The 23133-nt window shown below is 36.0% G+C and overlaps 1 protein-coding gene across 3 annotated transcripts in view; it reads left to right on the top strand.

Annotated features, from left to right (window-relative positions):
* The window catches only part of Suv3 (Suv3 RNA helicase), a 222567-nt gene that overhangs the window by 81240 nt on the left and 118194 nt on the right, over positions 1-23133 (top strand). For all 3 annotated transcript variants that reach the window (XM_090394567.1, XM_090394561.1, XM_090394574.1), the window contains one exon: positions 14903-15014. In XM_090394567.1, coding sequence (XP_090250693.1) covers positions 14903-15014 — 112 coding nt within the window. The remainder of the gene's footprint in view (positions 1-14902; positions 15015-23133) is intronic.

The raw sequence follows: 23133 nt of genomic DNA, 5'->3' as shown, positions 1-23133 counted from the left end.
TTATTTAAACAAGAAAACAATTTATTTAACATCAATGAAATGTGCAATGAGTCAATTTACTTAGTACTTAAATACTAAGTAAATTAGCTTCTATGCTTCAAATCACATCTAATGACTACGTTTAAAATTTAGTTCCTTATCATAATAAATTCTAGTAAGACCACGTGTCTATAATTTTCTCTCGTTAAACTTGGTAATACTCAGATCAATTTTTACATAACATTCTGCAGGTTTAGGCAATAGCTATAACATTTAATACACAATGTTTCACCTTAAATTTTAGCCAGACCTTCTCTCACATATAAAATACTTCAGATATCAGCATAAGGCCTAAAGTCCTCAAGTATCACTATAAAACAAGTCTCTTAAATAAATCACCGTCACAATCTTCTTATTTCTAGCTAAACTAAGAAAAGATCTTACTTTGAACAGATGTTTGGTCTTTTCTGAATGATCCCTGAAATCACTTCCTTCTATGACTGTCCGACTTTAGTACTGCACTTGGATATCATCTCTGGGATTTTGTGCAATCTCCTCTTAATATCGACGAACATTTGAATCTTGGCGGCATGAAAACTCTGCATCTAATTTCTTCTAAAACCATTTATCTTAATCACGTTGCTTTCTCGGCATTTACTATTTGGAACGCAGTTCTCCGATGGCGATTAGAAATCATTTCCCAAGATGTTATCAAAACTCTGCTGCCGTAACATACGTCGTATCATCGTACTTCTCGACTCCGGGACCTTGCCAACTTCTGGAATCCGTAGCTTCTGGTCGGTTCCTTGGTCAGCGAGAAGTTTCGAGGTCACCCCAAGTGATCTCGAAACTTCTCGCTGACCAAGGAACCACCAAAATACCCCCCTGTCGCTGTAGGAAACCCCCTTTATTACCTAGGACGAAATATTTACGTAATAAAAAACTTACTACTGTGGTTCACGTGTGTTAAATTTAGTCATGAATTCTCCACAGGTTTCTCTATATAATCAAACCCCCTTTATATCTTGCCGATGACCTCGGGTTCTGCTATGTAGTAATCCCCTGGGTATTATGTTGTTCTGCACTCGCCCCCCTTTTTTCATTCGTTGCATTAAGGTGGGAAACCTCCTTGCAATGTTGACCTTCATTCGAGGTTTGCAGTTGCCCCAGGTCATTACTTAATACCTTAATTAGTCTAGAATTACTGGTGACTAAGAGGTTTCTTTAGAAAATTTATCTTACACTTATATTCCTTTGTTCTTTTACAGAAACCCTTTGAGGTGACAATATTCAGTAATATACAAAAATATTATTTCCAAATTAAAAAATATGAAAATTTCTCTATCAACCCACAAGTATTTTTAGTGATTTTTGTTTACCAGTAAAATCGGTATATAAGGTAATTTTGTATAAAAATCCTTCTATACACAATTTTACAAAGGTGTTAATTTAGAAAATCCCCTAAAAAGCAAGTTATAAATATTTTTCAGGATATCTAAAGAAAAATGCACAAACTGCATCACTTAACTGGACTATATCTTAGAATCCTAAAATGCTGTGGAACTGATGTTCAAGTTTGGTCTTCAGCAACCATATCCTTTGCCTTCACCTTACCATTTGTTACTGTTTATCAGAACTGACATGTATGGGCTGAGTGGTTAATATATCCACTCTCCAACCAACTGACTGTGGATTTGAATCTCATCATGGATTGATGTTTGTGATTGTCTTTAGATGGGGATGAGTTTTGATATCTGGTGTGAGACCATGTCCCACTTATTGGAGGCCTGAAGTAGCTTGGAAAAGTTCCATCTTTGGTCTCTAGTATAGGGTGTTTCTAGACTATGTAAAAAATAAATTTAAAATATAGCAAAAAGTATACACAGCAATCCCTCAATAATGTGCTTAATACATTCTTTAAAATGGCCGTATTAATCGAAAACGCACTAATCAAATATAATAACCTATGGGGGAAAGTATAATTCATTCCTCAAATTTCTTTTTTGACCCTTGATTTTTTTTTTTTTTTTTATGTAAAAGAATTGGGGTATGTCTCAAGGCCTAGTTAAAGGAAAATATTCGAAGCTGAAAGACAATAAAACATATTCAGAATATAAATTTATTATTCTACTTAACAAAGAATTGAGCTAATGTAGTTTGGTGGGCATTCTGTTTCTTTTTTTCATACAACTGACGGTATGACCCTCTTCTATTGCCTCCAACTGCCTCTTCTGCAAATTTTACTGCTTCTCTTCATCAGGGTCAGCCTCCAAGTATTTCTGCTTAAAAACATAGATTGTATAAAAAATATTTTCAAGTTGTTTCTGTGAAATCTCTTTTGGCTGACTGTCAGTGGTGAAATTTTCTTCATATTCTTCACGATCTTTCCACTGTGCATCTAAATTTAGCAGGTCGGAAATCACTCACTTCCCCAGAATGAGATTTAATTAACTCTTGGACGTTATTATTGTCAATCTCATCAAAACCCAGTTCATACCCGATGTTGGCAATTTTCTGAACATTATCCATTTTATTTGTAAAGCCTCTAAAATCATTTGCACATGTGGAAGACTGTGCTTCCAAATGGCTCGCATATTGCTAGCAATAATTTCGTTTGACTTTGAGACTTTATAACCAGGCTGAGTTTCTCTGATTTGGCCAGAAAAGTGTCTTGGAAGGCATTCGCTTTGAAAATAAAGGCCAGTTTCATCGACATTAAATATTTGTTGGTCACAATAGCCCTCTTCTTCCACAATTTTCTTCAAAATCTTTGGATAATTTGCGGCCACCTCCTTATCTGCACTTGCAGGTTTGTCTGTGATTCAAACATGTAGGGTATTTCTCTTTTTGAAATGCTCAAATCATCCACCACTAGTGTGAAATTCTTCTTCTTTTCCATCATCGATAGCCTTTTCTTTCTTTCAAGGTTGCAAAGAGACTTAATGCTTTTGATTTAATGAGGGCAGTGCTTAGTGGGATTCGTTTTTGGTTACAATTCTTTGATCCATGTAGAAAGAAGTCTCTCTAATTCAGTCAATAATACTTTGATTTCGAGTGGTCTTCATGCATGATGAACTTGAAGCAGCCTTACCTTTCTTTTTGTAAGCTGCTTTGCTTAAAATTGCTCTTATAGTTAATTCACCAATGTTGTCCTTGTCTGTCTTTCCTCTGGGCTTGCCTTGTTCATTTTTCTTTATTATTTCAAATTTTTCTTCCATTGAGATTACTTTTCGAATATTTTTCACACTTCCACTTTTTACTCACTAATTCTTTTACTCAAGATTAAAAGTTTGGAAAATACTTTAAAATAAAAAAGTAAAGAAGACAGTTGCCAAGGATGCATGAGATGTAATCAGGAAAATGCTATGTAATAGCAGATGATGTAAATTTGGAACATAGTGCACGTGGAAATAGTGTAGTATGCCATTAAAAAATAACTTTGTAAAATCTTTTAAATAGGTAACTATATTTCATCCTGGTGAGTGATTTTTTTTTTTAAATAATTAGCCATAAAAAATGTATAGAAAATTTTTAAAATCTGTAACATTTATTTTTAAAATTTATAGAGGTGCACTAATCGAATTTTAGAGGTGCATTAATTGTATTTGGGTATAGAAAAAAAAAATGATGCAGTAATTGAAAATGCATTAATCGAGGGATTTCTGTATATGAAATTAATATCCCACTCATGATAGTAATGTGTTATAGATTTATAACCCTTCATGGGTGGGAGTCGCATAAAAAAATAAAAAATGCTGCATGATTTACAGTCCTTAATGAAACTAATCTTTAGATATTTGAAATGGAACTGCATTTGGACCACTGCAATCCATGCAGGCAGGTTAGTCTGCAACTACTAAATCCTCTGTTTGCATCTTCATATTGTCATAAACTACCCCACATATGGTGATTATAATTAAAATTCACATTTTGAAAGGCTGTAACTGGGTAACTACTCAGCAGAATAATTTAATATTTAACATGATGATGTGAGCAACAATGGGATGTTATTTTGTGCAAAAACCAACATTAGTTCTAAAAGTTGCCACTAGGGTGATACATGGTGCTTCAGTGCCATAGTGGGTAATTCAAAATGTCACAAAACGTAGGGTACACACGGCACACTGTGGATACACAACAACATATTTGATATACTGTCCTCCATTGTCAGCAATGTGCTGAAATTACAAAATCGTTTGCTCAACAACAGAACATAAGAGTTTTGCTCGAAATGTTGTGGATATGGCATATCATGGTTTTGAGGTCCACTAAGTTGGCTTGTTTTCATGACAGACGGTGTGAACCCCAAAAGTTACAGGGGGTTCAGATCTGGCTGAGTGCACTGGCTACATTGTATAAAAATGGCAGCTGATGATTCTGTCCTTGATAAAATGTGTCTGAAGCAACCACTTGACAGCAGTGATGATGTGAGGAGGTGCACTATGATGTATAAAAACTGTTGAATCCAGGCTTCGACTCTTGACGTGGTAGAATCACCTGATTGGCTAAGAGAGAGAGAGAGAGAGATGCATATCACTGACTATTAACAGTGTGGGTAATGAGACCAGTAGGACTGAGCTCCTCAAAAAGAAAGGTTCAATAATGAGTCCTGCTATAAACTGCACCAGATGGTGACCTTCGAGGGATGAAGCAAAGTCTGTCTCACAGCATGTTGCTTTGCAGTTCTGAAGTTGTACATATTCACAGCATTGTCTTTCATCAGTTCAGAAAATGTTCAATGGCCAGTCATTGTCTATTTCAGTCTGAGCAAAAAACTGCAGGGAAAATGTTTCTCATTCACCCCAATCAGGATTAAGCATTTGCTGAATGTGGGAAATCTTGTAAGGATAACAGTGCAGAATTTGCCTTGCAACTTTGTGAACTGTGCTTATGCATTTATCTAGGACCATGCAATATGCCGTGCATTGCTGCTTCCTATGACATTTGCCATCCTTTTTTCTTCTAATGCTGTGGCTACTTCCTCCACTGTCTGCCGTTCAATGAGCTTCCATCCTCTGCTAGATTTGACATCTAAGGAACCCGTTTCTTCAAATTTCCGGATAATTTTGCGTAAACCATTTTCAGCCATAGGACCCATTTTAAATCCCTTTAATGTTCTGAACTTTTGCATTGCTGTCAAGGCACAGCTGTTATTTTGGCAAAACAACTTCATGAGAAGTGCACAATTCTTCAGTAATGGTGACAGTGTTCTCTAACAAGTTGTCTGCTCACAGACAGTGAAGTGATGCATTCTGCAACTACCTGCTTTTATGGAAGCTTCTTTCAAAGCATATATTATTAGGGACATTTTTAATTTGCATAAATGGTATGGCCACAGCATTTCACTGCATACTAGGAGTATTATATGTAATTTACATGTATTGTGGTGCCAGGTATTGCCCTAGTTGCAACTTTTGGAACTAACAGTTTTTGTGCAAAATAAAATTCCATTGCCACACACATCATCATCATGTTAAATATTAAATCTTTCTGCTGAGTTTAATAAGTCCCTCAATCAATAGCACTAACCCATTAGGCTATATAAAATTAACTAGTAATGAACCCACTTAGGCAAGGAGCAAGGCATTGTTACATCCATATTACCTCTCAGTATAACTGCATTGCTTATGAGTCATTGTACGAGGCATGACATAGCTACAAACAATTAATGGATTCCAGAACAAAGTTCCAGTTTTATCCTCAAATTTTTTTTCCAACATGCAGTTTGAATGAAGTTTTTCTGAGTTATATTGAATCATGGCAAACCTAGCATTTCTACTTTTCTCTTTTCAAGAATACAGCTTTAAAACTTATTCTGCAGAACAGCCACTGGATATTATGCTGAACTGAACTTAATGGTAAATCATTTAGAAGGATTCCAGATAAGCTAGTAAATAATCTTACTGTCACTGTTCTGCCAGCTGGGGCTGGCAGAACTTCAAGTAGCTATACTGAAAGCACTAACAAAGCCATGCTCCTTCATGTTGGGCACCTGTTTGTCGTGATGGGACCTTTCATTGATGATACTGACCCTTTTTGTTTTATTCATTGTCTATTTCTTAATTCTTGCATTCTTCACTCTACTTCTGTTGAATCTTTTTTTACTGTCCTTTCTTCCAGATCTGACATCCTGTTGCCATATATGTGGTGCCACTTGGGTGCATCTGGAAAGGAGGAGATCCTCAGTGGTTTCACACTATTTGTCCTTTGCTTTGGCATGATGATTGGCAGTCCTGCGTGGCCCTTGCCAGGATCAGTCAGCTAGTGGGCTTGCCTATAAGTGTCAACATTGTTGCAGTAAGTTTCCTTCTCTGTGGTGTCAAAGCAGAGCCCAAGACTTTTTGTAGTGCCAGTATAGTATCCCATTACCAAGTGCAGTCGTTGTTTACCAAATAGTGGGTGTCTGTGTGGCCTCATGATGAGTGGGAAGGGAATTCTGGCACTGAATTCTCCCTTCATTTGAGAATGAGTTTTTCACTGTCAAGTTTATTAATCCCTCAACAAGCCCAGAACAGAAACCACATTGCTTGTTAACTGACATCCAATGCCCTGCTGCCATCAAAACTGACATCAAAAAGTAAAAAGCAAATAAAACATCAGAGATGTTTTATTTGCTTATAAATATACCTACAAATATACCATCTTTTCTGATACATTCAACAAGTGAACATTAAATGTCACTCTGCTTTATCTAGAAGGGTTTCGAAGGTTTGGCATATCCCCAAATTCAGTGGAAAATCTGTTCAGGAAACGTTCTTGTCAAAACATTCTCTCATTAACAGTTAGGGCAACCTGTTTGTGATGCATTACTTTGGGGAAGCAACTGTAATCCTCCCTCCACAGTGGGACTTCTTGATCGTCCTGATAAAGAGGTTTGATATCTTAAAATCAAGAAGTGGCAGTCATAAGAAAGAATATCATCCTTACATTTAACAGCCTTAAATCACCAGTATCAGTGAAAGCAGGATATCACGGTTGCCTGGTTGAGATCTATATCTCTAATGCTTTGTGCTGCTTCAAATGGCAGAAATAACCTTGTTTGGACTGCCTGTTGTCACTCAGCCATCTGTCAGTGTAGCAGTAAAGAGAGAATAAAGACTGCAAGTGCAGAGCACATAAATGTATTAAATGAGAGAGAACATTCGGTCTGCTCCACAGTATGCCAAAAAAGTGGAATTTTCCATTTATCTAATACCTGTATTACACATGTTGCTTCAACTGTAAGCTATCTCACCCCTGTAGTTACCTCATCCCCTCTCACTTTTGATAATGTTCCAGTTTCCTTTCACAATCAGCTTTCTCTTTTTAGGTTAACTCTCATATCCAGTTTACACACAGAACTAATTTTTCATCAGCTTCCTTCATTTCATCCACCTCTATTCTTTGAAACAATCTTCCCCCAATACTGTTTTTCCCACTGACTATAACCTCCCATTCTTTAAAGAACAAATCAGCAGACTACCTTTCTCCCTAATCACTTGCCCACACATGGCACTATAGTATTATAGGTCTTGTGACATTTTATGCGTGTGAAGTCATTGTGTATGTGTGTGTGTGTGTATATATATATATAAAAGTAACTCAAGGAATTGCATATTCTTACATATACAAGTCAAAATATGCCTTCACGTGCAACAAGCTTGCTTACCTTCCATAACTGTTTGCTGAAATCAGTTTTATTTTATGGTAGTTCTTGTCTTATCTGCACATAACTTGAGCCTCCGTAGCTCAGTCAGTATAGACAAAACCCTTTGGTCAGAAAGAACTGGTTCAATTCCCATCCGTGATGTGAGGAACCTTTAGCTGGTCTTTTGAACAAAAGGTGAGTTAGCTGGTCTCATATAGAGGAAGGGGGTTTTTTCCATCCGGAAACTCTGTTTTTTTTTGTTCCCCAGAACAGGCAAACCAGTCCACGTGAACACACACGGAATACAGTCAAGAATACTTAAGAACCCAGCCATAGGTCTGAATCGTCAGCTATGCTGGTCCTGAGCCTGGATAAAATAAGAGGTGGGGTGGGGAATTGAGATGGTGCCCATACCTTCCCGTAAAAGAGGCTCGTAGCGGTTGTATCATAATACAAAATAAATAAAAAGTTGAACATCTTTTGTTGGGTCCTTCCCAATATCATTAATCTATCATCATCACCATCATCAAATTCCTGCCATGTACCCTCAAGGGGTGCACAAGATATGATAGTACTACACGAAAAGTTTACATCATTACTAACTTCCTATCTACAATTTTCCTCCAAATTAGTCTGTTACTTGTCAAGACTCCAACATTATCAGATCTTATATTTCTGTCGTCTAAGGCACTTTGTACAGTATCAATCGACCTATATCTTGGTCTTCCTCTGGGTCGTTTTCCTGCCAACCTGGCAGAGAACACTCGTTTTGCTAATCTTTCCTCGCCCATTCTGTTTAAGTGACCATACCACCTGAGATTAACTCACCTAACGCATTCCTGGATGCTGACAATGTCAAGTTCTTTCCTAATATTCTCTTTTTAATATGATATTGCCACTGATGCCATCTGTTCACGCCTATAATCTTTCTCAGAACTCTCATATCTGCGGTCTCTAGTCTTTGGTCAAGTGTTTTACTTCTGACCCAGCTCTCAGATCCATAAGTTAAAACTGGTTTGAACACTGTCTTGTATACAGCTAATTTAGTGTTCCGACTAATTTCTCTCTTATTCCATATGAATTTATTCAATTGACTTCCTACTATACCAGCTTTGCTGATTCTGTTTCTATTTCTATATTTAATTTACCATCTTCAGTAAAAATCGTGCCTAAGTTGCTGAAATGTTTCACTTGTTCCACAGGTTCTCCATTCACAACACAGTTGACATTTTCAATGATTTTGGCTATTTTCATTGTCTTTGTCTTTTTATTGCTGACCTTCATACCATATCTATTACAACAGCTATTCAATTTAGTCAGAGAATCTTGCAGACTTGTAGCGGATTTATTTAGAAGTATTACATCGTCAGCATAAAGCAAAGAGCTGACATTAACATCTCCAATTTTGATATCATGTTTAATACCACTTTCCTTCATAATGTGATCCATATAGATAATGAATAACAGAGGGGATAATGTATATCCTTGTCTCACACCAGATTTAACATTGTTGGATTCTGAATATATAGAGATTTAAGTAATTATTATTTGCTTCAGAATCCAACATGATCTTCCATCACAAAGGCTAGACTTGTAATTAATTAATGTAAATCATTTGTTTATAATTTAATATTCATTTAACTACCTTTAATTTTATCTAATATTTAATTAATTAATCAAAGATATATGTATTAATAATGAAAAGACTATTAAATATTATTAAGCTATTTTATTTATTACTATATTAATATTATAAGAACTTGTATTTGATAATTTAACTGCGCATTAATTGAAATGTAAATATTCTCTATTTATTCCTATTTGTAGAGACTTAATGTTATGCAATAGCTCAATTTTATTATGTTTTGTTTTGTTGTCATGGAGACGTATGTAAATGAGCGAGCATGAGTTGGAATAGTATGTGAGGGAGAAAAGCTGAAAGTTTAGTTAAAGAGATCACGAGAACAATTTAGGCAGTAAAAATGGATATAAAAAGGAAGAACTCTGAAAATAGAGATTAGAGAGAGAGAGATTAGAGAGTGAAAAGATAGAGATTGGCATTCAGTTGGAATCGGAGTATTCAGCATTCGGGGAATCAGAGTGCGATAATAGTGAGTCGGCAAGTCACTCAAGCAGCTATTTTAAGTCTACTAGTTGAGAAGCAGTTAGCTAATAAGTTATAGAATAACAATTATAGCTACGAAAAACAGCTGAGAGACTATTAAATAGACTAGCAATACTTGAGTTGAGATTTAATTTCAGCGCCGACTTTTCAAGAACATACAGAACCTTGAAGCAAAGCACGAAGTTACTAGAAAATAGTAGAGGCTGTAAAGTTGAAGTTTACCGTTAGCTGTGTTTAGAATTATAATGCCTAAAGAGTTAATTGAATGCCAAAGGAAATGAACAACTGTGCATATAAAATCTTAAGTTAAGGAATTATTGTGTTACTTTAAATTCATGAGTGATCAGTAGTGCTTCATGCAAGAACGTTTGTTTATGTGTATAGTGACCGATGATTAATTCAGTTATTGCTTAGAAGATTTGTTTAATGAGTGCCGTATACTGTTTAAGTGTTTATAGTTATAAAAAGTGTTTATGTATAAGTAGATGAAGAAAAAAGATTATCGGTAAGATTATTCCAACCTTTAATAATTCTATACAGAGAAGTGTGTGAGTTTCATCCTAGAATTTCCCTATACTAACAGTAACTATTGCAGAAATTAGCTGAAGTGTAAATTTAAAAGTGTTTGTTTGTGAAGAGGTGTTACTGCAATTTTTGTTGTATTGGGAACTTAAGGAACTGTGAGAAGACTATATTGTAGAGATAACAGATTTACCATTGTATGAGTTGTATGATTGAATTTATCTGAGGAGTTAAAATGTTTGTGATATCATAATTACTGATTTGAAGTTAAGTGTAAAATATGTGATTTTAAAATTAAATGTTTGTTTTTGTTAATCAAAATATGTATTTTGCCTGAATCTCTTTTACTGCACCATTCATAAAATATTCGAACCAAAGCGGGTAAATTTAGTAAGTTAAATATTCTCGGCCAATATATATATAATAACAACATATAAAGGAAAGGTAGTTGAGAGTTGGTTTTTCTTCAATTCTTGAACTAATTCAGATATAAAGTGGCACAGTCTTTAAATATAAATTTTCTTTATATTTGAATTAGAAATCAACTTACAACTTATCAATTAGTTAAGAACATCGTAATAGTAATTATGTCGGATCCAAAGTATAGATTGAGAAGAAGTAGGATCCAACAACATTAAACCATCTTCCTGTACTTCAATTCTAACTGCTGACTTACAACTCAAATAAAGACTAAGTATTGCTTGATATAATGCCCCATTGATACCATATAACTGTAGTGTATTGAACAGCTTCTCTCTTGGCACCTTGTCATATGCCTTTTCCAAATCAACAAAACTTAAATACAGATCTTTGTTATATTCTCATGATTTCTCCACTATTTGTCGTAAAGTAAAGATCTGATCCTGACAGCCTCTATTTGGCCTGAATCCAGCTTATTCTTCACCAAGCTTTTCTTCCACAATTCTTCTCAACCATTTCTCAAGTATACTTGCATAGATCTTGCCAGGAACACTCAGTAGGGAAATACCTCTGTAATTCTCACATTCAGTTTTATTTCCCTTTTTATATATGGGTACTATGAGAGCTCTACTCCAATCATCGGGAATTCGCCCCTCTGTCCAGGCTTTCTGAACTATGCAGTGCAGCCACTGTAAGACTCTTATATCACCACACTTCAGCATTTCTGGTCGAATATCATCTATTCTTGCTGCCTTTCCATATTTCAAGCCTTTGATGGCTTTTTCTACTTCAAGTATGGATATGTATTCTGACTAAATGACTGGTCAGTGTTTTTTACCACTGTGCTATCATCACTGCTTGTGTCATTTAGCAGTTTTTCAAAGTAATTATCCCATACTTCAAGGATATCTTTTTCTCCCGTTTTCATGTCACCTTTATTTACAGCACTCTTTCCTCCTTTCCTAAGTTTCTTCAACAACCTCCAGAATATTTTGCCACCTTCTTGATATTTATTTTCTATATTCTTGCCAAAGTCCTCCCATGACTTTTGTTGAGCTAGTTTTACACAGTGTTTAGCATTCTTGCATTTGTCTCTGTATTCTCTAAGAGCACAAGCTGACTTATTTGACAGGAACTTTTGATATGCTTTCTTCTTTTCCTTCACTGTCTCTAACTTCCTGTGTCCACCAAGGAGTTCTGATTTTTTTTTATCCTTGCAGAAAACCTCACCACATGCCATTCTGGCAGAATCAATGTTTTCTTCAGAGTTTGCCACTGAATCTCCAAGGTTTGATTCCTGTTCATTCGCTTTAAAACTTTCTTACATGTTATTCTTTTCAATATGAAATTCAGTTTTATCCTGCTCAAGACTAAATAGTGATCCCTTCCAATTTCAAATCCTCTGGACATTCTGGTGTCCTGCACCAGGGAGAAAACATCACTATCAACAATAACATAGTCAACGAGACTTTTCTTATTCCTTGCCTCTTCTCTCCATGTGAGTTTGTGCACATTTTTATGTTGGAACATGGTGTTAGTAATAACCAGTCCATGTCCTGAGCAAAAATCCAACAGATATTTGCCATTATTATTAGCTTTGCTCTTTTCTCCAAAATTTCCCAATATATTTTTGTATGTCTGACAATCATTTCCTACTCTATTTGGATCCCCAACAAGGACCAACTTTTCCTTTTTCAATGTGTCAGTTGCGTTTTCTAAAGCCTTAAAAAATTCCTCCACTTCTACCTTAGTAGAACCTTCTGTGGGACCATAGGCACAAATAAGTCTCATTGTCCAGTTCCCCATTCTCATATTTGCCTGCCCACATTACTCTACTTGAGACTGACTGCCATTCAAGAAGATTAGCCTCGTATTTTGTGTTGAATACTATAGCTATTCCTTTTCCTTGATTGTCATTGCCTGAATATAACATTTTGTATTTATTGCTCAGAAAGATCTCGCCAGTTTTTGTCTTTTTTGTTTCAGTCACCCCTATTATGTCGATCTGATACTTATCTAATTCCTCAGCTAGCTCCATTTCTTTGCCATTCAGGCTTCTTATATTGATAGTACCAATCTTTAACTCTGGTGATGTTGAGTTGGGGTGTGTTTTTAGATTTGTTCCAGTAGCTGACTTTTCACTGTTCACCCTGGTTCCCTGGCGAAAACAGCGGGGGCCTTGTTTAACCAGGCGACGCCCCAGCCGGCATGAAATTTTGTCATGTCGTACCATCTTTTTTTTTTTTTTTTTTTAAATTATTAATCTACAATTTAAATAATAATGATACAATAATGGGAGAAAAAAAAACAATTGTTAGCCTACCTATGGTATGACCTTGTTTGACCAGCTAATGCTCTACCAGCATGACTTTGGAAGTTGTTGTACCATCATTGTCCTTTGGTTTGAACATGAGTTGAAAGCAACTCATATTCATGTTTCAGTAATCTACAGAATGAATCAAACAGTGAAATATATAATAAATAAAAGTTAATGAACTTTAATGCATTACATAAGAAAGTAACAATCATAATCAGTTTCCTGATATACACAGTGTGCCCTATAAGTAATGAGACAACGATTATTATATCAAAACAAAGAACTATATTTGGAATTGTCAATTACACGCATTCAAAGTAATCTCTCTTCAACTCCTCAGAACATTTACATCTGTTGTACAGGTGTTTGAATGCATGGTGGAAGTCCTGAACAGGAACCTCCTTCGGTCTCTGGGTCACATTGCTTTAATGTCCTCAATGTCACTGAACTGCTCCCCTTTCAAAGAACACTTCATCTGTGGGAAGAGGAAAAAGTCTGCAAGAGCCAGATCTGGCAAATTGGGGGGGGGGGGGTTCAATCAACTTTGAAGCTGGAAACTCCTTTGCAGGCACATTGTCATACAACAGAAACCAATTGTTGTGTAACAGTTCTTTCCTGATATGTTGCATGTGGGTGTGCAGACATTGCATTACTTCTAAATAATACTGATCATTCACTGTGGTGCCCTGAGAAAACAAATTTATGGTGGATAATTCCAGCAGTGTTGAAAAAAATACAGTGACTATTGTCTTGACACGTGATTTTTGCAACCTGACTTACTTCTACCATGAAGAACACATTCCATGCTCTGGTGTTTCATTTCTGGATCAAACTGAAAACATCAACTTTCATTACCAGTGACAATTCTTTGTAACAAATCACAATTTTGATCAACTGAAGGGATGAAATTTTGGCAACATGCAACCCAGTGCTCTCTCTGTTCACTTGTCATTGTGTGAAGCACAAATCTCTAACAAATCTTCCTCTTGTGCAAATCTCTTTCTAAGATTAATTTGGCCATTTCCTTACCAACACCAAGCTTTACAGTGATAGTTTAGTGGTTATTTGCCTGTCACAGGCAAAAATTTCCCTAGCTTTCACCGCATTTTCATTTGTTTATGCAGAAACTGGCCGTCCACAGCATGGTGCATCCTCCAGGGACCCCCCACACACACACTTTAAATGTTGAAAACCAGTGGAACACCTGTACATGGCTCAGACAGTCATTGACATAAACTTTTTTTACGACTTGGTACACCTGTAGCAGATTTTCCTAATTTACAGTAAAATTTTATCACAGCTCTTTGCTTCATGATACAACTACTGACACACTCCACTCACACACTCTTACTTCAACGGTTGCCACATGAAAACTGCTGCATCACCCTACTCAAAATTTGCACCTGTGATTACAACACACTCTAGCAGTCAAAACTATAAACATATTTGTTACTTTTATTCATAGGGCTGTGCTGTAAAAAAGCAATCTCATTACTTTAACAGGCACCCTGTTATATTATGTACCCACAAGGGATGTACATAATACTATGACAATACTACATTATTACTGAGCGCACTTCCGAGCATAATGATTCCAAGCTTCTATTCAAATGGCTTCTCTCACTGCACAGTACTGAAGACACACTCTCAAGCAATCTAAGGAATTCATATTATTAATAAGAATACACACTTTTGACAGTTTCCAAATTTTATTCAAGTAAATTCTATGATTTACTAACTGCAGTAATAGAAATATTAAAGTATTAGCTTTGCTATATTGTTATTTCAGTTTAAAGAATCAACAAAACAAAGTTTGAAAAATAAACTCAACTACAGAAAAGTTAGTCAAATTATTTACAGTTCAACAGTTAACATTATTTTGCATATACTGAAAGAATTATTCTCTTAATAGGGCACTCTTTGCGATTTGGTAACAGGGGAAGAGCGACGATATGGCAGTAGTGATGGTAGTGCTGCTTCCCATATATCATGCACTGTTGAAATGGCTTCACTAACAAGCAAATGTAAGTTGCTCTATTAATTTTTAAAAAATGTTAAAAAATGTATTTTTTGCTCAAGTTAGCATCTTTTGGTGTTTGTGGATAAGAATTTTAGTGTTAATTCTATGGTTAAAGTTTACTAGTGATTATTCTCGTTTTATTACATTTTAAAGATTTATTACTTATGTATCACCTCCCTCTGGATCTTGTTAATTTAATTAATAATACTAAAGAAAAAAGCGTCTCATAATGATCTTCTGCTACATGTTTATACCTGAAAGCTGCTGTTTTGAATAGTAACAAGCACCGTTTAGCAGGGACAAGAACCAACTGTTTTTTACCTATTGCATGTTGCAAAGGATTCCTTATATGCACTTCTTGAGATATGATAATTATCCAGCCTGCATTCAACTTCCTACCTTCCTGTGTAACATCCACATTTACAGATTTAGTGGATTCACATGCATTCTTGCATTTCATTAAATTTCTTTAAAGGGGTGAAAATGAACACACAAAGAAGTCTGGTATTGGAGCCATAAGTTGACAGAACCCAGAGACTAGAGAATTGGTCCATTCTTGAGACATGCACATTTTGCTTAAATTATTACTATTTTCTAACTGGAAGATCCCTCCCTCCCTCTCTCTTTCTTTCACACACACACACAAAGTAATTGAAAACATATAGCACATTAGCAACATGTATGAACATAGGATAAGGAAACAGCTTAATGTTCTTTTTGAATACCTGGAAATTGTAGCTGTTGGATAATACTTTGTAAGCAAAGTAGATGAAAAAGGAGTAGGAGTGGCTTTGCAGTTGGACTGAATGGATGTTAAGCAGCTAATGTTATCGTTGATGTGGAGAAATGGATGTTAGATGAGTGGAAAAACTTGTACAAAAAACTTAGAAACAGACCTTCTCTTAGAGTAGGAGAGGGAGGAATTATAAATTGAATTAAACTATTTAGGAAGTATTAAGGATTTTTTATGGAGGATTTTGATACATTATCCCAAATGTGAGGGCAGGATTCTCAGGTTGGTGGATTGATATTCTTAGCCAACAACTGGACAGGTGAGAAGTAATGTCATCAGCAGAAAAGGATGCAAAGGTCTGTTTTCTATGGATGTGATGTTGGAAAGGCTAGAGGTAACTGTCAGTTCTTCAAAAGACTGAACTTATGTTGAAGATATTAGTATTACTGTAGGTAAGGGAAGATGAATTCATATCATAGTGGGAAAGAAGATAAGATATTTAGGTAACAGGGCAGCTTACTAGGTTGCTATTATACCTTTGTATAGGGATGTAGAGATTAGTTTTTATGAAATTTGTTGTAATGAAGCTTTGAATGTTTGAGCACTTCAGGGCTTGTCAAATGAGTAGAAAGACTGTATATTATTATCACAAAATGATGGAGAAGATGTGCAGTCAGTGCGAGAGGTCATTTTATATTTAGGAGAAAGAGGGTAGGTAAAAGAATAGAATACCTTGGAACACTCATGCATTGAAGAGTGCAAGAGTGCTCCAAGTGCTTTCATTCAACGAATGGCAGAGAGTAAACTGGTTTCTTATTTACAAATAATACAAAGTAAGAAAATACATAAAGAAGGAAATAATAAAAATAATAATAATGACAAATACTTGTTGGATTTCTGCTCAGGACGTGGACTGAGCACAATATTCCAACATAAAAATGTGCACAAATTCACATGGAGAGAAGAAGCAAGGAATAAGAAAAGTCTCATTGACTATGTTATTGTTGATAGTGATGTTTTCTCCCTGGTGCAGGACACCAGAGAGTACAGAGGATTTGAAATTGGAAGTGATCACCATTTAATCATGAACAGGATAAAATTGAATTTCATATTGAAAAGAATAACATTTAAGAAAGTTTTAAAGCGAATAAAAGTTGAGCTACTCTCAGATGTGAACTGTAGACTAAAATACACAAAGATTATTGAAGAAAACATGAGAGTTTGAAAACAGGAACCAAACCTTGGAGATTCAGTGGCAAGCCCTGAAGAAAACACTGATTGGTTCAGCCAGAGACTCATGTGGTGAGGTTGTCTGTAAGGATAGAAAAATCAGAACTCCATGGTGGACTCCATGATGATAAAAATAATAATAATTTTAAAAAATAAATAAATAAGAAAAATTAAGAAAATAATAAAAGTAAGAAAATAAAGTAATGCATAAAAGGAAGAAAATAATACAAAGTAAGCAGACAATAGGAAGGAAATTTGTCACCAGGGTTGTGTACTAGATTTTATCATGTATCCTTGAAAATGTTTGAGGGTAATGAAGAAAAATTTCTTAAGCTCAATGTAAATAACTACAACTTTACAGCCCTCTCCAACAAAAAGTCTTCATTGAGTTTGTCACACTGAGCTTAAGAAATTAGTCTTCTTCCCCTTGTTCACAGCACTTTAATCCACCCCACAATCTTTCAGGAAGATTAGCATGGCCTTCTAGAGTGGTTTCGTAGCAAGATGGTGTGGTATTTTCAGTCTTGGATACATATAAGGATTAAACTAAAATTCTTTATCTTTTAAGAAAAAAAGATTCTATATTAAAATGTTTTCTTATGTATAAATAGTTAAAAAAATTTATTTTTAATATTTATTTGAAAAATACTAAAAACAAACTAATCAACAATGTGTCATTTAAACTATTCATTTGCTCTAATAGTTTTTATGGCAGGCATTACTAATCTTTCTTATGGACTTTTGTATTAACAGAAGTAAATATACTCATTTAAATAGTAAACCTACCTAAGATTAATGTATGAAAACAGTGAATTACTAATTTCAGTTTTTTTGTATTTGACTCTCTGTGTAGTAATTTATTGAATCAAATATAAAGTTTTCTTTTTCTTTCCATGCTTTAAATTATGCTTAGTTAATTTAGACTATTTTCAAATAAATTTTATCCTGTGTTTTTAATTGGATTTTATGTTCTCTTTCACAGAACATTCAGTTAACAAAAATTATTACTAAAATTCAGTTTTGCTGTACTCTAAACCAGGGGTTGGCAACCTTTTCAGACTCGCAGGCCACGTTCAACTTTTATTTTTAATAATCAGGCCGCAAGCATTTAATTAAGAGAAAATAGTGAGCGAAAAAAATACTTTTTAAGTTATCGTTTTTATAATATCAATCTTAAAAAACACAGAAATATTTAAAGTTTGAGATTACGAGATACAGTACGATATTCTCGTAATGACGTCTGATATTATATTCTTTTATAACAGCAACAGTTTTATGACAAATAAGACAAAGGGGATTATCCTCATTTTCAATAAAGAAGGGCTTGCTGTTCCATTCATCATTAACCCTTCTTCCTTCATCTGCAATTTTATGTTTTCTTGAACCTACTTTTGAAATTATTTTTAAGAAATATTTTCAGAGGATATATATATATGTTATTGAATTATATTAAAATACGGACAAGGGAACACAACTGAAAAGGTGCACCAAAATCTCGGTTTTCGTCAGATGAAGTCGCCTGGTTATTCCCACACATCATGACTCACAACGTTGACTCGCGCCAATTTGCATGGCACTATCACGAAGTATGGCTATAAAATTATTTTTAATTTATTATTCACATTATAAAATGCATTATTTAAATAATTCAGCATACAGGCCACATGCCATTTAAGTATGGTTAACCTTTTATGGGCCGCTTTCATATTATTCATATTATAAAATGTATTCATATTGTAAAACGTATAATTCAGCATACGGGCCACATGCCATTTAAGTATGGTTAGCCTTTTATGGGCTGCCAAAAATGCACGTTTGGGCCGCCAGTTGCCGACCCCTGCTCTAAACCCTTCTTTTCAAGAAGATGCTGATCACTTCCAAACACTAACTTAAAGAATTTTGCAAGCAGTAGTAGCTACTTTTCTTTGCACAGTGTGCAAAGAAAAGTAGAAAAGTCTTTTATTTGCTTATTTAAAATTACACATTTTAACAAGTAAATACTGTTATGGAGTAAATTTGATCAATTATACACTCCACATAAATGCTGTGTTAAGCCCAAAAGAAAACAAACTATAAAAGAGAAATATTTATATGATTATGTAGCATAATTTTAGTGGCTTAGGATCAAGAGAACCAACGAAGTCAAGTCTCCTCATGCTTGTCCTTAATTAACTTGAAAGAGACAGGACAGCTGGCAGGATGTTATGGAAAAAAAAAAGGATCTAAATAAAATTGATGAAATGGAAGGGAAGGAACACATCATACATATTACCACTACTCATATGTAAACTTTCTGAGGTCATTATTTCTTTGGGTGGCAGGGGGGTAGACATTACACAAGTTTTAAAAAGTAGTTTTTAAAGTAAGAGGTAGCTGAATACTAAATTTAGTAGGACTAGATCTTAATCTTCTTCTTTCGCTATGCCTTATCCCGTGTTAAACGGGGTCGGCGTTCACATCTTTAATCTTCTTCCAGATTCTCCTGTCCAGGGCATCTTCTCGACTCCATCCTTTCCTTTCTCCCTAAGATCCTCTGCCACCCTATCCCTTCATCTGAGTTTGGGCCTGCCTCTTTTCCTCCTTTCCTCCACCTCCATACGCTCCACTCGTTTACCAACATACTCCTCTCTACATGACCGAACCACCTCAGCCTGCTTTCTTGTACCTTCTTATCGATCGGTCCCACCTTGATCGTCCCTCTGATGTAGTCATTCCTTATCCTGCTCTTCTTTGTCACACCACTCATCCATCTCAACATCAGCATCCCCGCCACCTCCATCTTCCTCTCCTGTGCCTTTGTTATAGGGCGCATCTCTGCGCCATGGAGCATCGCCGGCCTCACCACCATCTTATCCAGCTCTCCTTTCATCTTACAACTCGCTCTCTTGTCATGCAGGACCCCGCTCATCTTCCCCCAGTTCATCCAGCTGCATATTATTCGGTGCTGTATTTCCTCACTTCCCGTTGACATATATTCAGTCTTTACCCAGTTAATTTTCATGCCTCTCTCCTCCAATACCTTTCTCCACTCTTCCAGGGTCTTTTCAAGCTTCTCTCGGGATGATTCGCAGAGAACAATATCATAGGCAAACATCATGTTCCCTGGCACCTCCTTCTTGATGTCCTTCACTAGTACATCCATGACCAGATCAAAGAGGTAGGGGGCTCAAAGTTGATCCCTGATGGAGCCCTACAACAATAAGGAACCCCTCTGTCATGCCGACACTAGACCTGACCTGAGTTTTTTCTCCCTCATACATCTCCTTCACCAACCTCGCATACTTTTCCGACACCCTCTTCTTCCTCATACACCTCTATACCTCCTGTCTGGCCACTCTGTCGTACGCCTTTTCCAGGTCTATAAACACCATATGTAGCTCCGCCTGCATCTCCCTATATTTCTCCATTAATCGCCTTAACGAAAATATTGCATTCGTTGTCCCTCTTCCTGGCATAAATCCAAACTGCTCCTCACCAATTTTTGTTTCCCACCGTATCCTTCCTTCAATTACTCTTTCCCATATCTTCAACGTGTGTGGCGTTGAACTAGGACTAGATCTTAATATTTAAGTAAAATCCATGTTTGGTTGGGACTGCTAAATGTATGTGAGTTGAGCCAAACCTCTGTGATTTATTATGGGAATTTATGCTCATAAATTCATGCTCGTATTTATGATTGAAGACCCATGGAGGGGGGGGGGGGATAGATAGCCTAACTCTTATATTATCTTAGTTATAATAAGAGGAAGTATAAATTTATGTTCCAAGATCTTTGTAGGCAGTTAATGGTGCAATCAAATTGATGCGTGATCTTCACGTGACTTCTAGCGCATCATTGGCTAAGAACAGGGAGTCCCTATTCAAGTTTCATAATATCTTATCCGAGTAATCAGTTACCGATGTTTATCAGTATTGAGTTGACTTGTTGAGATATTTTGCGTTCAGTTTGATATTTCCCCGTAGATTTTAGTGATGGAAAAAAACAGGCGACATTCATATACTTCAAGTTACAAATTGCAGGTTGTAAAATATGCGGAAGAACACGGGAATAGGGAAGCTGAAAGACATTTTGGACCTCCGCCTACAGAAAAAGTTTTTTTTAGGTTTTTTCGAGAAAATTGTATTAAATTTCTTGGGTGCGTCTTATATACCGGAAAATACGGTAGTTATCACTGGCTACACAATTGCGGCTTATTCAAATTCTCATACGCTTTAGTCTGACAAATTTATTTATTTTACAACTAATCCAGTCATACTGAACAGTAGAGAGTGAGGAATTGAAAAATGGATTAAAGGCAATATATATATAGTCTAATTTCTCTTATCCTTACAGCAGATCGTGACAATATCTAATTTTAACTCACAGGTTTGTAATTTTTTTTAAGATAGTGCATTGGCAATGATCAGAACAGAATGTTGTTCAATAAAGCATTTATTCTAACTAGAAAGTTGTAATTACACACTAGACAAGTAATGGAGAATAGCTGTTTCTCCCAGCTTAACTGACTTCAGAAAAATACATTGCACAGTAAAACTTATACATTTCTGCCTACATGCAGCTCTAACACGCTATTCAGCATTTTACAGAATCAGGACAGACTCTTGCTTAATACATACATACAGATATACTTATTTACAATCCAAAAACATCAATATGATGTGGTTACTCACAGTTGGAGCAGTTGTTCACTACGAACAGTCCTTCACTACGAACAAAGTTTCCATTGGAACATCTCATGTCTTTGCCTTGATCTGGATATTTCTTTCTTTAACTTAGACATTTCAGTACGCCATATACACCGTTGTGGTTGTCCTGGTACAAGTAGTAAGCGATATCCTTCTTTCTTTCTTTCCTTCCTTCCTCGGTTGATGGCTGCCTGTTGTTTATACTAGTAGGTAGTTGGGGAGGCTATGATCTCGGCTTTGACCTATGGCCATCAGATCCCAGTCTGTTGTGCTTGAGATTATCGGGAGTGCGACCTGCTGTACTGCGGGGTTCATCGATGGACTTACCTTGGAAACTGCCTGGAGAACTTCAGGAAAGAGGACCGTCGATGAAACTCCAACAATAAACCATGAGTATACTCTCAGGATCACAGTGTCCAAGGTACAAAACTTCCAGCCCAGAACATCCAGTCATCTCGTCCTTCCTCTTCCTCCCCCCTTTTTTTTTCTTGCTCTTTTTTTTTCCTTTTCTTTGTTTCGAATCCCAAAGTGTCTGCGATCACCTCCAGGCATGATAACATCACCGGTGTTCTCTTTTGCCAAAAGTCTTTGTTTTAGGTGCCTAAATGTTCACAAATTGTTGCAGACCTTTCCTTTTCGATGTACTTATCCTATTTCTTCTTTAATCTGGCCAGCTTAGTATCCTTTTTTTTTCTTTTGCTGACTCACTATATATACTAATAAGGCATAATCCCTTTCCACTGTTTTTAAACACTGTAGTTACATAGGTAACATCGAATACATTGCACAAAGTAGTTAGTGGAAGAGGACAGAGAGGTGTACAGAGAGTTGTGGCACAAAACACTCACAACTCCCCAAGCAAAAAAATCTAGTCCTTACAACCCTACTAACCACACCTTTATTCATTTTCCAGGGGTGATCCCTTGTTCTAGCCCTGCTGAAACATTTCCCATGTATCAATCCTATAAAACCCTTTAAGCAACTTAAATGTTTCTATCATATCTCCTCTTTTTCTCCTATCAGCCAACTTCTGCAATTCACACACCCCTCACTCTATCATCATAGAGAACATTCCACAGACCACTCACCATCTTGGTTGCTTGCTTCTGAATCTTCTCCACCACTTCCTCATCCTCAAGAAACCAGATCTGAGCATATTAATCCGTATGTGGACATATCAAGGCCTTATAAAGAGGAATAATAATTTCCTTATCTCTGCTTGTTAATGTGTTTAGCCAAGTAATCTTATGGGCTACCTTAACAAGCTTAGCAATATGTCCTGTAAACTTTGACTCTCTGTCTACTACCCCTCCCCCAAAAAAAAAAAAAAAATTTCTACCTTCACCTATTCAACATGGCAAACAGCTTGTAATCTATTTATCTCAAAATGCGTAACTTCACATTTCTCATTAAACAGATACCCATTATCTTTTGCCTATACTGAAAGCCTATTTAAATTGTCCTGCAAACTCTC

This window comes from Typopeltis vanoorti, chromosome 1 (assembly GCF_054136105.1).
Source record: "Typopeltis vanoorti isolate ZY-2024b chromosome 1, IOZ_Tvanoo_1.0, whole genome shotgun sequence".
NCBI lineage: Eukaryota > Metazoa > Arthropoda > Arachnida > Uropygi > Thelyphonidae > Typopeltis > Typopeltis vanoorti.
Note: the sequence above shows the minus strand (reverse complement) of the source record. Positions and strands in the feature narration are given on the sequence as shown.